General features: G+C 35.6%; 1 protein-coding gene across 3 annotated transcripts in view; it reads left to right on the top strand.

The window, feature by feature from the left end:
• Window positions 1-16,522, top strand: part of EPC2 (enhancer of polycomb 2) — a 45,841-nt gene extending 29,319 nt beyond the window's left edge. Inside the window, exons 7-15 of one of the 3 annotated variants that reach the window (XR_015696068.1) lie at window positions 353-544; window positions 1,022-1,111; window positions 3,897-4,042; window positions 4,139-4,482; window positions 12,228-12,364; window positions 13,813-13,969; window positions 14,656-14,726; window positions 14,830-14,989; window positions 15,614-16,522. Coding sequence is in view for 2 of the 3 variants with exons in the window: in XM_014067903.2 (XP_013923378.1) it covers window positions 353-544; window positions 1,022-1,111; window positions 3,897-4,042; window positions 4,139-4,482; window positions 12,228-12,364; window positions 13,813-13,969; window positions 14,656-14,989; window positions 15,614-15,686 (1,473 nt within the window). In the remaining variant the exon portion in view is untranslated. Of the gene's footprint in view, window positions 1-352; window positions 545-1,021; window positions 1,112-3,896; window positions 4,043-4,138; window positions 4,483-12,227; window positions 12,365-13,812; window positions 13,970-14,655; window positions 14,990-15,613 lie in introns of all 3 variants that reach the window. The other 2 variants (XM_087710663.1, XM_014067903.2) reach the window with 2 other exon arrangements.
• Window positions 16,523-18,268: the final 1,746 nt, after the last annotated feature.

Raw genomic sequence — 18,268 nt, 5'->3', positions numbered from 1 at the left:
TGTTGCTGTAGCTATTTTTAAATTGAATTTGAAGACAGGAGAAAGAGCCTTTGGAAAACCTTATGTTTTTCACTGGGGAGAAACAACGCACACTAGACACAAATTCTTTAGAAAGACTAAGTGTTTAAAATGTTAGTTTAAATGATACAAGTTAGTTTAAAACTACAACAGATAAATGCAATAAGTATGTCTCAATCTTTGAATAATTTATGCTCTACACACTCCTTGTTCAGAGTTTTGTAAATATAATTGGGGGAAGTGATTGGAGAAAAAATTATTTATTATTTCATGAAAATCAGATAATGATTAACAATGTGGGGGATTTTGTCCAAAATTTACTGTATACAAACAGCACGCTCACCATTCATCTCTAAAAGAGGAAGTGTCTGATGTTGTCCGTCAAAAGAAGAAGTATCCAAAGAAGCCTAAACTTGAGAGTGTAATAAGTCCTCAGCAGTCTACTACTGAGCCCTTGCCTGTGATCAGTAAAAGTGATATCAAACAATATGACTTCCACAGTTCAGATGAAGATGAATTCCCCCAGGTAATATATGTCAGCTACATTATAAAGCAGATCTTTTTTATATGTAAGTGGAAGAATCCTGATTTATATTTGGATAGAAATGGGGGTGGGGTGAGGGGGAAGCAATATGAATTTGATTTTTTAAAATATAAAATTAAAAAAAAAGATGTGTGATTAAAGATACATTTGGATAAAATACCATACAGTATATTAACAGTAATTTGGAATCCAAAGAACAGGCTAGGTTTGTGAAAATGACTCTAAAGCGTAACCAGGTTTTTGAAAATTTACTACGCTCTTTGGGCATTTGATGTCTCCGAATGTTATACAAACTATCATCAAGAAGCCTCTTCAGAAGCCATTTGTTGAAATCTATTTGCACTTTTAAATGTGTATTTCCTGGTTTTAAACATGCTGAGTTGTTTAGCAGAGAAAGGAAATATTTACCAGGAATGATAAATTAATCGTGTTTTTAAATTAGTTTTATTTGGCTTCTAGGTATCCTCACCAATATCTGAGCCAGAAGAAGAAAATGATCCTGATGGAGCCTGTGCATTCAGAAGAAGAGCAGGATGCCAATATTTTGCTGTAAGATTTTTTACTTTAAAAAAAATTCCTTTGCAACAAAATATTAATTTTTGGTTAGAAGAAAAAATGTATTTTGGATCTTTTCTTGTTAAAATTATCCTCCTTTCTCTACTTTTTTACTGCAGGTATTTTTAGAAAGGTTTTTATTTATGAATTAAATTGCTTCAGATCATGTTAGCTATAGTATTATTAGCGAAGGCTATTAAATTTAACAAGTTGTGAACCTGAAGATGTTGAAGTATTTCAAGATACAGTATACTAGAGGACAAAATTGCTGATTGCTTTTAGTTATTGATATGGCCTTAACTGAATTACAGGAATGTAATTGAATTATATCTTGGTCTGTACAGTATCAGTGGTGTTTCTGCTTTTTTTCCTCTCAACATCTGATAATTGATTATCTGAAGTCTTAATTCAGTTTCAATATGTGTTTACTTATTCAGTCTGCTTCTAGACTTAAATGTCACATTAAGCATTTAGAATTCAGACACAAATATGACTTCAGTTGTTTCAACTACTTTACAATTAATTTCCAAAAGTATATCTCCTGCCGTTAACAATGGTGCGCTTCTGGCTCTCGTAATTAGAACTGAGGAAGCAGTCTTCCATTCTGAATCAAATCCATTATCTGCTTATCTATGTTCTTGTAAAAATAGTGAATGCTTGTCTGAGGAGCAAGCAAAGTAACTGACTAGGAGGCCCCTGGTATTCCTGTCCATTTTAAGAAATGGAAGGGGGGTGAAAGATAAAATTTGAAGTGCTTAAATTCCAAAGATGACTTAAATGTTAGTAATACACTATACTTATTTGTTAGCATCTAGCAATGATTTCCATTTCATAATGGATGCCAACTATCAGGAAAGTACATTGGATGGGACCTAGGAAAAGGGCCTTCTCTGTGGTGACTCCCTTCCTTTGGAATATAATTCCCCAAGAGAGATTGCCCTCCCACCTTGTTGCTTTTCTTCAAGGCCTTGAAGACATGGTTTTGTCAGCAGGCCTGGGGACCCCATTGGGAGCTAAATCATGTGGCATGTTTGATTCTACTGTCACCACCATGGGATGGGAAGAGGTTTAATTGTGAATTTTTAACTGGATTTGTAATACTGTATGCCATTCAGAATCACTGTCTGTGAGTTGGGGGGGGCTATATAATTTTAATAACATACCGTATTTTTCGTAGTATAAGATGCACCGGAGTATAAGATGCAGCAAGGTTTTGAAGAGGGGGAAAAGTTTTTGCACTCTGCAAACCTCCCAAAAATCGCCCGCTTTTCACGAAAGCAGGCCTGTTTTTTTCACAAAAGCATGAATAGCCTTTAGGGAGCTTGCAGAGTGCTCTGGGGAGGGATGAGCAAAAAATGGCCTGTTTTTCATTTTAAAAAGGGCATGGATAGCTTTTAGGAAGCTTATAGAGTGCTCCTGGGGGCAGGGGGGGGGGTTAAAATCATTTCTGTCCTCCCCAGCCCCCAGGAGCTCTCTAAAAGCTTCCTAGAGGCTATGTACAGCCATTTTGGTGAAGGGGGTGGGGTTTCAGGAGGCAAAAAATGCTTTATTCAGTGTATAAGACACATCCAGATTTTCAGCCTCTTTTTTGAGGGAAAAAGGTGCGTCTTATACTCTGAAAAATACGGTAAATAGTTATCTTAATGTTAATGGATCAGTGTAGCTAGTCGTTCTTTCCCTGTAAAAATACTGTGTCCATTTTTGGATTGGGATGAAGTAGATAGTGTCCCAGATAAGGAGCATGGGGTGTTTTGGGGAGAGGTTGGGATGGGAAATAATCTACATCGTGCTGCAGGAAAAAGATGTCAGGATTTTAACACTATTTCAATGAATGATTTCTCTGCAATGAACAAAGGGGAGGGGAAATTCTTCATCAGGTTTGAAAACTCAATTCTGGGAGAAGAAATATTAGAGTCAAGAGTCTATATTAGAGTCATATTAGAGAGAACTGAGATTACTCCTGGCAGGCAGCTCTCAGAAAAGAGAGGGAGTCTTCTCAGCAGGCGGCAGCAGCAGTTGCAGTTTTCCCTGCCAGCTTCCCCATTGAATTTCTGGGAAAGCTGGCAGAGAAGATTGCAAATGGCTATTGCATGATTATGGGGCATTTGGTAGCTAGTCATAAGTATGACTAGGTTGCCAAGCACTCAGTTCAGTATCATGTTACTTTTGGGGAACAGTGTGATGCTTTAAGATGGCCAGAAGTGCCATAAAGCACCCTTTCTGAGACCTTCAAAACTTTGGTTGTTAAACAACCAGTTGTAATTCAAAGATACCTGTATCACTGTTCTGTGACTGCATTGGCTGTTGGTCTCTTTCTAGGTGCAATTTAAAGTCCTGGTTATCATTTTTAAAGCCATAAATGGCATGGGTGAGATTATTTGCAAGACCATCTTTCACTGAGAATATCTGTCGATTCTACCAAGTCAGACAGAGTGTGAGCAACCTCCAGGGTCCCTTACCTTAAATATTGCCCTGTAGGGGGCCTCAGAAGTGTGCCTTTTTCATAGTAGCCCCTACCCTTTGGAACAACAACACCCCCTCCCCCCATTTTTAGCAGGCCTCTCTTTCTAGTGCTAGAAGGTGGTGAGCTTGGAGGATGGTTTATTGAATGCACCAGAGGACAAAGGCTAAGGTGCCAGGTTTTTGCTTTTCTGCTTATATTATTTTTTGGGTTTTATTGTTGTGGGTCCCCCAAAACTATAGTTCTTAAGATGGGTGGGCACATAATTATTTTAAATGAAATCAGTCATCAATCAATTTTTACTTCATTCTTCTGTAGGCTCATTTGGACCAAACTAATTATTCTCACGAAAATTCAGAACTGGCAGAATTGGATAAGCTAAGATACAGACATTGTCTCACAACACTTACAGTTCCAAGAAGATGTATAGGATTTGCAAGAAGACGAGTTGGGAGAGGTGGAAGGTAAAATAAGATATTTTCCTCCAGTTGAATATTTAGTGCAAGTATTTTGTATTTTAAGTTGTTAGTAACATTTATTTTTATTTCTTTTAAAATCAGGGTATTAATGGACCGGATAGCCACTGAAAATGATCCTGTCTTGAAGCAGATTGATCCAGATATGCTAAATAGTTCTTCAAGCTCTTCCCAAAATATAGACATTTCTTCTAATTTTTCACGGACCAATGCTTCCAATAAACATTGTGGAAATAAACTTTCCCTTTCTGAAATACTAAGCAATATCAGGTCATGTCGACTGCAGTGTTTCCAACCAAGGCTACTAAACGTACAGGACAGTGATAGTGAAGAATGTACCTCAAGGAAACCAGGGCAGGCTGTGAATAATAAAAGAGTTTCTGCACCTTCTGTAGCTTTATTGAACACCAGCAAGAATGGGATTTCAGGTAGGCAAAAGATTTACAATATTAACTTTTAAATAAATTTCTTTTTAATTTTTTATATGAACCCTGGCTAAAAAGTCTGTCACTACCTTGTATAGCTATAATAATGGGGTTCTGAAAAAAATACTATCAGTATGCAGAGTTGTACTCTTAGTCATATAAAATAGCTTTAATTTTAAAATATAGTATTAGGCATAGTTCTAGTAATGTTTTCATGGGAGTCAATTTTATCCCACTGCTATGCTTGTATACTGCTCATTCCAATATTGCAAGAAGCTTCTGCATTCCCATCTTTCAGTTTTCTGTTAATTTGAAACTGAATTAGCAATACTATCACTTTCAATCTAGTCCTTAACGTAGTTTTTAAAAATATTTTTTACACTGCCCAACATCCAGCAGTTCTGGTGGTAATCATCTACTCTAATACCATTCTATTAATTAACAGCTAAAACTGAAGATAATGAATTTACATGTGATGAACTGGACTATTAGAAAAAATTCAATCATTAAGATTTTTCCCTCAGAACAAAAAGGAAAGCATGAAAGAACAAATATTTACAGTAATCTTAACCAATTGTTCACAGTTATCTAATACCTCTATTCTTATATGATTCATATCTTAAGTCTTAAGACATCACTCCTGCTTTAAAACAGATAAGGGTTTCCCCTGCCAGATATGCCCAACTTCAGGGTACAGAGCCCATCTCTGATTCACAGCCAAAGAGCCAGCATTGTCCAAAGATGCTTCTGGACAGTGTGACTATATGCCGAGTCACTTCCCACTGAAGTGATACCTATTTATCTACTTGAATTTGCATGGTTTCAAACTACTAGGTGGGCAAAGCTGGGGCAAGTAACGAGAGCTCAGTGCATCACACTGTGCTTAGGTTTTAAACGTCCACCTTCTGGTCGATCAGCCCGGTATCCTAACTATTCGGCCACTGCACTGTTTGTTATATTAATCTTCTCTCATACAGTACAGCAGTATGTCAGGTAAACAGAAAAGTAAGCTAAACACAGTAGATTTGATATATTCAAGAAATGTATGCAATAAACCAAGACAATGAATCAAGTATGAATGGTGCTAAATGAAAAATAGAGACCTGAGTGTGTTCAGTATGAAAGAAGTGATTTAATCAGATAAAGAGAATGAAAATTGAACTGCAAGGCCAATAATGTTGCAACTAGATGGAGTTGATGAGCTCCTCAAAAAGAGAAGAGCTATATCTGAAACCACCTATGAAGGTGGTAGAAGGAAAGATGGCTTGCATAGAGGAGTATAAAGTATGGTGTTCGTGAAAATTCAGTTTGACTGTTTTTCTTTTTCTTATATTGTGCCTCAGTTTTCTCAGCTTACCATTTCTTGCATTTTTTTCTGAATTTTGCATAATGTTCTTTATCCTGGAAGGAAATAATGTGATGGGTGGGCAGGTAATTAGTTGACAGATAAAGAGTACAGTAATTTTATTTCAAACTTCATTGAAACTTATTTACAGCTTTTATCAATTTTGGTTACATCCAGAGATGGTATTCAGCAGGTTCTGACCAGTTCTGGAGAACCAGCAGCAGAAATTTTGAGTAGTTTGGAGAACCGGTAAATACCATCTCTGATTGACCCCACCGCCATTTATTCTCTGCCTCCCGAGTCCTAGCTGATCTGGAGGAAACAGGGATTTTGCAGTAACCTTCCCCTGGAGTAGGGTGGAAATGGAGATTTTACAGTATCCTTCCCCTTCCACACCCACCAAGCCATGCCATGCCCACCAAGCCACGCCCACAGAACCAGTAGTAAAAAAAATTTGAATCCCACCACTGGTTAGATCCTACATCCTCAGTTGATAGAATTCTGCCTTTTACCTTTGTTTCCCTCATAATTATTTGGAAATCCATCAGGGAGAAGGAAAGGAAGAAAATCTAATATCATAAAATATTTTTGTTTTGTTTAATTTTTTTTGACAGCTTTATGCTTTATGTTGTAAATAATTATATCATGGTAGCTTTATTATATAACCATTATTATATGATTACTGACACAAACAAAACCCTACTCTATTAATGAAGCTTATTTCTAGATATGTGTATGACATTGTAAACTGCCCAGTGAGTGCTGTAACACATGATGGGGCAATTTATAACTCTAATTGCTATTGCTATTGTAGCCTGAAAATATAAAACTCTTACAGGACAATCTGCTCAAACATTCCACTGAGTGAAATGAGACTTATGATGGACAGTAGTTGATTTTCCCAAATTATGGAGCAGTGAGTATTAGTTGATGTATAGGATTACAAAATCAGACTACAGTCACCTGTTAGGAATTACTTTTGACTAAGCTCAATCATTGAATCTAAGATTTCTATAGTCATTGTTCACGAACTTTAAAACCCTATTCAGAAAGAATTATAAAATGTTTGGTAGCATTAATTACCCCCTCCTGCAGTGTTCAAGGCTGTTGAGTACCTGAATTTTTTTATGGCGGGAACAACTTCGGTAAGCTTGAGAGCCCCAGTAAAACTTCTACAGCATTTTGAGAACTGTACTTCAAGAATAGATAGGACGAGTACTTGTTGCTTAGTGAGTCTTCAGGTTGCTTAAAGTATGAAAGAGTGTGCAAGTTAAAGAACTCACTTTATTCCTTAAACAAATGAAATAAATAGAAAACACACTATCAAAACCCCAAAAGTACAAAAACTCAGGTCCCACCTGAGGATGACTGAAAAGCTAGAAAGGGAATGTTTGCTACTCTGACTTAAGTCTTTGTATAGCTTCTTCATACAAATTCAGCCAAGGTGATTTAATGCTGAAATTAAAACTAAATAATAAAGAATAACCTTTTGGCAATACTGTTAAGAACAGAGCTTGGGTTACCTAGCTGGACTTCTCTTTTGCCCTTTTAAATAATCTTAGAGGAGACAGAGGCTTCCCCAGAAATGGGCTTTGTACCATATAGTGCTCTGTTTTATAATTCATAAATGTGAACTTGGTCATAATTCAGTACTATTTTAAGAATAGCAATTTGCTTCTTGACTGCTCATCATGTGTTTTGTGAGAATGGTAAACAGAAATGGCTTGGTTGTTTTTTTAAAAAAATATATATCCATTAACAAGTCATATTCCTATATAAAAGTATATCCTTTGGCATCATTCAAATGTAGGCCATTAATCATATAAATTTATTAAAACCTCTCCTTGGAACAGGCTGGAAGTTTATATCAACTGTCAAATTGAAGGATTTATGTTCTTATGTTAATATGTATCTATTGCAATTGACAGCACAACTGTTATCAAAAATATACAGATAATTTTGTGTTGTATTTTCAAGAGTAAATTTTATGAGCGATCAAAATTATGTTATATACATAAATGAGGAGGATTAAGTTGGGTTTAAGTCATCCATATTAATTATAACTTAAATCTCATTCATTTCAATAGATCTACTCTATGATTGACATGATCTGCTCCTAGCCGTTAACAGATAGATTGTCATAGCCAACATAAACTAGTTGTTAATAGACCTCTTGTGATAAACTCCACCTACAAATATTTAAGAAAGGAAACAACAAAAAGTAAAAAAAAAGGGTTGAACAAACCTAAACACAATCTTTTCCTCATCATGCACTTATTAACTAACATCCAAGTAAGTACCATGCAAACCATGCAAACAAGAACAATCAAAGAAAAAAACCCCAATCCAGCCAAAATGTAGTCAAAGAAGGAAAAGCTGCTCAATCAAGGTTGGTAAAATAAGCTATCACATAATGAGTAAACTTGACTCCCTTATGCATTAATGTTACTAAATCTGGTAGTGAAAATGAAGAAAATGTGAAAGAAATCCATAGACTTCATAAAAACAAATCATGGACTAAGAATATTTGTGCTTTTTGCCATTTATATTTAATGCCAAAAGCCCATATTTTGCTCCATGTTGAAAAGAGAGGCTGTTAGTTAACAGATAGTATTTTAAACTGCGGTGTAGTATCCAAACAATACATTAAGTAGGTTTTGCAAATTAGTTAATAGATACAGTTGTGATAATTACTAATAGAACTGAAAGAGACTACTTGTAAAACTGATCAGCCCTGTTCTACACTTCATAGTCAAAATATCATTAATTATTTTGGGGTAACAAAAATAGTAATATTTGTAGATATGAAAACTTAATCTATCCTTCCAAAAAACCCCAATAGTTCTGAAAAGACAAGATTGTGCCAAAAGTTAGCACAGAAAATTTTAGAGCAGAATTTACAATTGGAAGTTACATGCAATGCCATTAACAGATATCTGTCTCTCAAAATGTGGATGGCTTTGTACACTCAGAATGGTCCGTGATGTCCCCTACCAATGGACACTTTTTCAGAAATAAGCCTTACACCATCTTGATTGTATTGTTGATTACTCTCTAGATTTTATTAAAATGTATATCTGTGAGAGAAAATGTCTGTCTGTCTGTCTGTCTGTCTGTCTATCTATCTATCTATCTATCTATCTATCTATCTATCTATCTATCTATCTATCTATCTATCTATCTATCTATCTATCTATCTGCTATCTCTATAATAGTCTGTCTCAGCAAATGACTCTGGGTGGCTCACAATTCAGAGACATATATTATAATTAAAATCTTAAAACCATTTTAAAACAATAAAAACCATTAAAATAATAAAAAAATCTAATTCAAGCAAGCAAGACATTCGGCCTGTTAACAATAAAGTCAGGAGGTGGCTACCTTCGCACATGTAGTGTTCCAGGTTCGCAAGCATAGCCAGGTCTTCAAAGCTTTATGGAAGGCTAACAGGGTTGAGGGCTCTTTAATATCTGAAGGTAGGCTGTTCCACAAAACGGGCTGCTGCAGAAAAAGCTTGTTTTCTAGTCCATGTCATCCAACATTCAAACATTAACACACGTGGCCGAACTAGGAGCTGACAGAGCCCTGTGCTCTTCCTCAGATTCAATGGGCTCAAACTCTTCCCAAATTGATTTGCAAGATGTACCCTCCATTTTTTCCAAGATTCTGCTCTAAGGCTGGAGTCCAACATAAAGCAAATGTGACTGATTTTATCTGCCAGATGTGCAGCATATTATTCAAAATGACCCTTTAGGTAGACTTCAGACTTATTCTCTTCAAGGATGGACCGAGTCACCTGAAACAGTGCCACTAAATGGCTATCAGCAGACGCAATAAGGGAGGAGAAATAATTACGTTTCACCATCCTAATCACCATGAGGTAGGCAGCTCTAGCTCGTGTTTGGTCATCTTCACTTCAGCAACCCTCTAGGTGTCCCTTACCTGCTTAAATTCCCTTAGTTCCATTGTATACCATGGGTAACATGGTGGACACAGAAACGCTGCTCAGGTGCGATCCGATCTAAAGTTGTTGCCACATTATTAGCCTCCAAGGCTTCAACTGGACTAAGTAGCAAGCTTTCTGGAATAACCTCAAGTACCCTCTGGAATCCAATCAGGTCCATTAGTGTCCTCCTGCTTACATCTTTCGTGACCTTTTCACAAGCAAAATCAATAGGGAAGCCAGATTCACTTAACAGCTGGGTTACTAATTTATCAACTGCAGTGATTTACTTAATAAATGTCTTATTTAACAATATAAATTTTGGGGTCAGCTGTAGTCATAAGTTGAGGAATGACACTTTGCCCTTTTTCTTCATTCTTAGTCTTCTTGTGCAATGATCTGAACAAAAGAGATGTAGTTTAATTGCACCTGTTTTGCTCTTCTTGAGATCTTTCCCTTCAAAGGAACATTATCAGGGTGAAGAATGAACATTACTTTCTCATTCCCATTTTTTAAAAATCAAAAGGTTTAATAGATTTTGGAGAAAAGAATATTGGTGAGATGACCACAGTTATGTGACTTTGAGATGGGCAGCATATGAAATAAATATATAAATAAAATATTTATTATAGCAATCAGTAGCCTGAAGCTCCAGAGCTTTTATAGAAACTCTTGTAATTAAAGTAAGTAACAAACTGCAGTATAAATTCTAAAATGCTGCTAAGAAATCCTGAAACATTCTTCCCACAGCTAATGAAAATATAAAAATTTCTGGCTCTGTCCATGTGTATACCTACTTTGGATCATCTTGCCTTCTTTTAAAATGTTTGTGTACCCCGATTACTAAAAGATTGCCAACTCTGACCAACAATAGAGAAAGTTAAAGCAAAGGAATGTTTTTATTTTATTTTAGCTTTAACCTTTTTTTACTATATGAACTATTTTACAACATAGCATAGTTGGGGGCCTTCTTTGCTCCTGGTGCTTACATAAAATTATAAGTAAAAAAAAACAGGGCCCGGAGTTGCAAAATATCTGAAATATTTCTGGTAAATGGAATTGAAAACTCAAAATGGAACTGAAACAGTTGAAAACATTTCTGTGTCTTCTATGCTATAGGTATAAATATACTGTACGTAGGTATAAATATACAGTAATTTAACTGCAACCATAAATGCTTTTGAACCAGTTTTGGCATCATTCACTCAGTTCTAGCTTATTTTCATTCATTTGAGTAATATTTAGAAAGCTGTGGTAACTTCTGGAATATAATATGTTTCTCATAAACAATTATATTGACATAACTGACCAACAAAGCCTGTCAGTTTCTAAATAAGCTATGCTCAGTTGGATTGCACAAGCTAATTTAATTGACCATCCAAAAATTATTTCCAAACCCTATTGTACTTGTGGTTTTTTTTTAAATACTAAATTGGAATAGTATGAGTGAAAATGAAATGAATGTCTGCAGAAATACTCTAATCAAGACAAGTGGGAGTTTTCATGAACTGTCAGCTGTTAAACAAAAAGCAGCAAATGATACAATTTAGCACATAGATGAAATTGGTAAACTATATCTCTACTTGTGATGCAGTAGTTATGTGTATTAAGAAGAAATTCATTTGTTGTAGGTATTTTCTTAACTATGCAGGTGCTTAATCATTAACTAAGATAATTGGTACAAGAAAAATAAGTATGTTAGATTTGTATGCCCATTATTTGTGATAGACCTGCTTATAACATATTCTCAATTTCAATGGGATTCGAAGTAGGATGAGCCTACATTCAGATAACATAGTTGAACAAAGTACTGCTATTTGCTGCCTATGATATTGAATGGTGGGAGGACTGAAAACGATATGAAAAAGCCAGGAGGTACAAGAGATAAACTCTAGGCTTAACTGTAGGTTTAGGAAGATATAATGTTCAGACAGGACTAGTGATAAGAAATGTGTAGGACTTCATCTCTTTTGTCTCATTAAACATTTTCATGCTGAAACTACCCTAATTATAGTTTTGGTGGTCACCAATCCAGTAACTTTAGCAAATACTGTAGTATGAACATCTAAAATATGTCCATAGTTTTCAAATCACAGTAAAAAAAACTCATTGAGTTCCAGAGTACTACAAATGTAACAACTCAGTTAATGAATGATGCTTAATTGCAGCTGAAAACTGCTGGTTTTGTTTTTGCGGTTTTTTAAAATAATAAATAACACTTTGCTAGTCTTAACCTGTATAGCCTTCTTTTTCGAGACACTATCAGCTATTTAATTTAGGAGAAGTAGTTAACTAAATTAATGAACAGCTTTATTTACCAGTTTAAAATGATCATTTCATAAATTCATTGTGTTATGTAATACAGCTGTTGAAAAATTGCTTCACTTCCCAATCCGTGTAACTTATGCAGTGACTTTTATGACTTTGAACCCTTAATCATATTCTCCTTTCTTTCTACAGTAACGGGGGGTATTACAGAAGAACAATTTCAGACACATCAACAGCAGTTAGTTCAAATGCAAAGGCAGCAACTTGCTCAGCTCCAGCAGAAACAGCAGTCTCAGCATCAATCCCAACAGACGTATCCAAAAGCACAGGTAACAAACACCTTTCTTGAAAATTGTTTCTCTTATATTCTAGAAACGAATGTAGAACCAGTTGTGTGGGGTTGTTTTTTTTAGTTTTTTTCTCTCCCATTTTTTGTCTTCATATCTAGTTCAAACAGACCAGTCTCTAATATACTTAACACGCAACCAAAATAGATAAGAGTAGATAAATGTAGTGTTGTGATTGTAAGGAAAAAGGACTGCCACAGTCATGCTTGTCTATTGATTATAGTCCATATGTTGCATGCATTGTTGATTATAAAACAATACTGTTAGTGCTTGTGTTTCTGTCTTATCTGTTCTTAGAAAAACCTGTTTTCTTTTAATTCATACATCTAACCTGACAATTCTTCCAAAGAGTAACTACTATATTGAGCTGATGGCAGCAAAAAATACCCAAGTTATGAGGGCACCTTAAAGAATAACAGATTCAGTGTTATTCTTTAAGGCATGTGCTTCCTTGGGCTACAGCCTGTGGTAAAATAAAACTGCTAATTTGTAATGTAATACAGAACTCCAGTGATTTATTTATTAATATTTAGAATTTGACATTAATTTCTGAATCAGTTTCCCCCCAATCTCTTTGTAATGACGATTCAACATTATTTAAATAGTCTAATAGTATGAATTATTGCCTTTCCTTGAAAATTATGACACCAGTAATAACACAATGGACTTCATTTTGAGTGTTTTGATATTTTTGCATTTATGTTAGTGGTTGCAATATAGCATGTTGTTCAACATCTCATACTTATCTGGGTTTCTACCCCCATGTATACGAATTAAACTTAATCCTCTTTGGAAGGAATGTGGCAGGGGTGGGTTTCAACCGGTTCGCGGCGGTCCCTGCGAACCGGTTGGTCGCCGAACCCAGAAGTAAGTAACTTCCAGGAACGGCGAAGGGCCCGCACCCGCGTGCCCGCGCCCTCTCCTTACCCGGTTTTGATGAATTCTGCGCTTCCACGCATGCGCAGGACGCATACAGCGTCTGCGCGATCCTCCAGGAGCAGCTGGAGCATCGCACAGACGCTAGCACGCATGCGTGCGCTGCGCGCGAGGACGCCACCGGCCTCGTTCCAACCGAACTGGTTGGAACGGGGCGAGAAACCCACCCCTGGAATGTGGAGACGTTTTCTATTTAAAGAAACGTGCTTTTAACATTTTGGTACTGGACCACAACTTTTAAAATGGTAAAGGTAAAAGATAGAAAGCAAAAACCTTTAGCTTATTTAGTAGACAGAACCTAATCTGAAGTTAGTGAAAGCAGCCCCTTCCTCTCCTGCAGCTACACAGATACTTGAAGTCTAAGAGTTAGAAGCAGTTCTGTCATTAGGGGAACATCACTTAGGTCTGGATAATTTTTTAACGTTTATATCAAGAGTTAATTTGATGGTATCTTACAAATTGTAATTATGAAAACTGTTGTGTAAATTTCCCAGGGATCAAGCACTTCTGATTGCATGTCAAAAACGCTTGACTCAGCTAGTGCCCATTTTGCTGCATCTGCAGTGGTGAGCGCACCTGCTCCCAATCGGGGTGAAGTGACAAAGGAACAGAGTGCCAGCCACAATATCAACGGTGTTGTTCAGCCAACAGGTACATTTTTCTTTGTTGCATTATTTTCACGTTAGTTTGTAGCAAGATGTTGCTAATGCTTACTTTCTATGCAAGGTCAATTTGAAAAAATGCTTAATAGGGTGATGGTTTTTTTAAAAAAATTATATCATAGGATGGAAGATTTTGACCTTTTTATTTAATAAAAAAAATAAAATTCTTGTTGGGCATCTGCAGATTCCTACATATTTTAAAATATTACAGTGTGCCTTTGAATTTAGAGAGGAGTCCTAATGTTTGGAAATAGAACTCTTTCATTATTGCTTCATAGCAATAGACTTATATACCGCTTCACAGTGATTTACAGCCCACTCTAAGCAGTTTACAGAATCAGCATATTGCCCCCAACAATCTGGGTTCTCATTTTACTAACCTCGGAAGGATGGAAGACAGAGTCAACCTTGAGCTGGTCAGGATTGAACTCCTGGAGTGAGCAGTGACTTAGCCTACAGTACTGCATTTTAACCACTGCACCACCATTACTCATAGCTTGCTTCATCTTGGTGCCCTCCCTGTATGTGTTGCCTTATAACTTACATCACTCTTAATGCAATTTATTGAATATACCATAGCCAGGAGACATTAAGATGGGATGGTAGTCTTGTTTTTATTTCATATATTTTATTTTACTTGAAACCTATTGAGTACATCTGTTTTGTTTTGAACAGCAACATCAAAAACTCTGTATTCCACCAATATGGCTCTGTCATCTAGCCCAGGGATCTCAGCTGTACAACTTGTAAGGACAGTCGGTCACACCACCACAAACCATTTAATCCCAGCATTGTGCACAAACAGCTCTCAAACACTTCCTATGAACAATTCTTGTCTCACCAATGCAGTGCACCTCAACAATGTCAGTGTTGTTTCTCCAGTCAATGTACATATCAATGCAAGGACTTCAGCACCATCGCCAACCGCCTTAAAACTTGCCACAGTTGCTGCCAGTATGGATAGAGTGCCAAAGGTGACTCCAAGCAGTGCCATCAGCAGCATAGCAAGGTGTGTGTCTTTTGGATATGTATGAAATAAGCTTTTGTGATGTCCGTGTCTCTCTCTTTCTCTTTTATTAAAAAAGAGAAGTTGATTTACCAACAAATCCTAATCCAATAAAGGCTGAATTAAGTAATGGTATTTGATTTGTGTATCTTGTTGGGAAAAAGTGTGTTTACGATCTACCCTCATAAGTGGATGACTGATTCAGCCAATTATTTTATATTTCAAATTACAGGAAAAATCTGAAATCCTATAGGTTATGTACAGAATTTTATATTACAAATTTCAAGAAAAATCTAAAATCCTCTAGATTATGTATAAAGCATGTGTAAATTCTTCTACGTTTCTATATTTATACATTGTTTTATCCCAATGCAAATGAAGACTCTCTGATTTTTTAAAATTCTCATTCTACATGATGTGAGAGAAACCATTTGCCATTTGGTAAATATTGCATAAATTTTCATTTTCTTCCTAGTAAAGTTTTAGCTTTGTTGTGTTTTTAACATTTTTCAGATGATAAATATGAAAGACGCCGAGTTAACAAAATGTCAAATATTAAGAAATTATACCATATAGCTCATTATTATAACTATATATATTTATTTGCTCTTCTCTTTTCATTCTCAGAGAGAACCATGAACCTGAAAGATTGGGTTTGAATGGAATAGCAGAGACTACAGTAGCAATGGAGGTGACATAACCTAACACAGTAGCTCAATGTGTGCTGATGGTGTCATTTATATTCCAGCTGAATGCAAAACAAAACTCTGTGGATCACAGGGGATTAAAATGGACCTAAACGGACTATCATATCGTATATTAAGTCGATATATAATGTACATTTTGTAAAATTGGGAAAATCACTACCTTGTAAAATAGTTTATTTGTATCATCAATATTATTTCTGTTACTTGAATAGTAGATATTCATCATCATGCTTTTGCACTTGAATTTGCAACTGAATGGATTTAAAAATAATTCTTTAAATGGGATCATGAGCATGAAATGGGATCCTGCATCACTTGTTTTAACTATTTATTTTGCCATGTTTACATTTTGTATCTTGTAAAAAATAAATCCAACTTTGTGTCTAAAAAAAGTTAAAGATTCATAGCTAGGAAAAATTCTTGTAATTTTTTTCTAAAGGAAATGTAAAGTTTTCACTTGGTTCATTTTGTTTCACAATTTTAGATGGACTTTTTGGTAAATACTTTAGTGGCATTTCACTGTCAAATATGAAGTTCAAGGCAAAATAGTATTTTCTATTACTGTGCAGGGGAAAGGGATGGATCGATACATGCAAATTTAATGTAGTAACCCACTTTTCCATATATTTTGAATGTATATTTCTATTTATAATACCAATTTATAAAAAATAATTACACAGAAAACCTGACTAGTACAAATTATGCATCTAGCACATATTAAACTGTGCAGATATGAAGAAAATTTTCAACTGATTATATTTTATCTGAAGTCTGCATAATTTAACCGGCTTTTAACTGTAACACACCACATAAATGATATTTTACCAGGTATGTATTGCATTATATATCATTGCAATAATTATTGGATGTCTAGATATCGAGCCATCCCAGGTAATGGGGGAGGGGGGAGGGTCATGGCAGATTGTCTTTCAATTTTGGAAAGTTTTCCTGTGGCTACAAGGCAAGTAACGGGTTGGAAAAAGTCTGACTGTAAGCGTTGGACACCTTCGTAGTGTAGTGTTTTAGTGACTTTTTTTATACGGTTCTTGTAAATTAGATACGTGTAGTGGTGTTTCAGAATGTTTGTTTATGCACTAGTTCAGACAACTTTCCCTGTTACTTGTTCTTGATAAGTGAAAACTGCAGGGAAATAAAAATACATATCAAAACATGGGCATCTTGCATACGTATTTATTTCACAACATGGAGAACAGTTTCTAATTTTTGGAAGCCAGTACTTATCAAACTGAGACACCAGCAATTTGGCATGTATATAGATTCAGCACCACCTCAATAGAACAATAATTCTAGAAGCTTCTGCAGGCATGTAACCTGGATCGGAAAGTGTGTGTGCAAAAACTTGATGGATGGAATTGGATATTTATATCCAGCACTTGGCCTGTGTGTGAGATTCCCAGCATTGAGACCACTGGTACTTTGTAAACATGGAACAATGTGACACTGCTTTCTATGTGGTGAGCACTAGGCATGTACAGAACTCTATGGGCAGCTGAACTGGGACTTGAAACTGTTTAAAAAGTTTGAGTTTTCCTTCATTTGTACTTGATGTACATTAGTGCATATTGCACATATAATCGCTACCTCATAGCTGTAATTTATGCTGTACACGCTTTTGCATAATTATCTGAATGGAAATTTACTATTTGATTATGTAAGTGGCAAAGGAATCATAATGATACTTCACTAATTTTAATCTATCTTCCTCCAGTTATATTTTTGAAGTGAGTTTGAACATATTTAAAGAGAAATATGAATTTGGCTTCTTTAGGTTCAATTTAATTTTATTGCTGATTTTTATGTTGTGCTTCTTTTAAAAGGATAAATCGTGTGTATACCATGTTATTAATACATCCATTGGTCACTATTATATAAAAACCTCTGCCTCTTTCAAAGTAAAATGGATTGAGCCTTTTTGCTTCTTGGCTGTCAGGGTTTTCCAAGATTAAAAAAGTAGTCAGAGAAAATTAGATAATTTTTTTGCTCCATGAAGTCAAGAGTTAATGATTGCATTTGCATATCAGTCTAGTATGCTTTAGCACTACGCATTTGCTCAGAAAATACATTCTACATAACAATGGCTGATCTTTATTTCTCAGTCACCTTCCTAAAAATTAACCTTTAAAAAGGTTGATGACAGAATATGGGATGTGAAGCAAAGCTACACAGCATGCATTGCATGGAAAAAAAGACTTGATATTCTTAACTACATTTTTCCACATGATCTGATTTGAGTCAATAAAAATAATTTAATAGCAAGTGCTACAAGTCTGCTGACACATAGTGTCTGTGACTCTTGATAATATTTTCACAAGACAGGTTTTTTTATAAAATACGTGGACACTTGAAAAACCAAGGTGTTTGTAGAAGTGACTTTGTATTGAATTGTATAGAAAAGTAACGACACAATATAACAGTTGTAAATTAATACTGCAGAAGATTAACTTGGGATAAGTTGTTTATTTGTTTCACATTTTTTGTTTCCTGCTCCAATCTAGACTCTGGGAAGCACACAACAGAAACTAAATTAAAAAATCCCCTAGGTGGCCATCAGAAA

This window comes from Thamnophis sirtalis, unplaced genomic scaffold (genome assembly GCF_051295495.1).
Source record: "Thamnophis sirtalis isolate CommonGarterSnake01/CBP01778 unplaced genomic scaffold, rThaSir2_p1.2 scaffold_1, whole genome shotgun sequence".
In the NCBI taxonomy this organism is placed as follows: Eukaryota; Metazoa; Chordata; class Lepidosauria; order Squamata; family Natricidae; genus Thamnophis; species Thamnophis sirtalis.
Note: the sequence above shows the minus strand (reverse complement) of the source record. Positions and strands in the feature narration are given on the sequence as shown.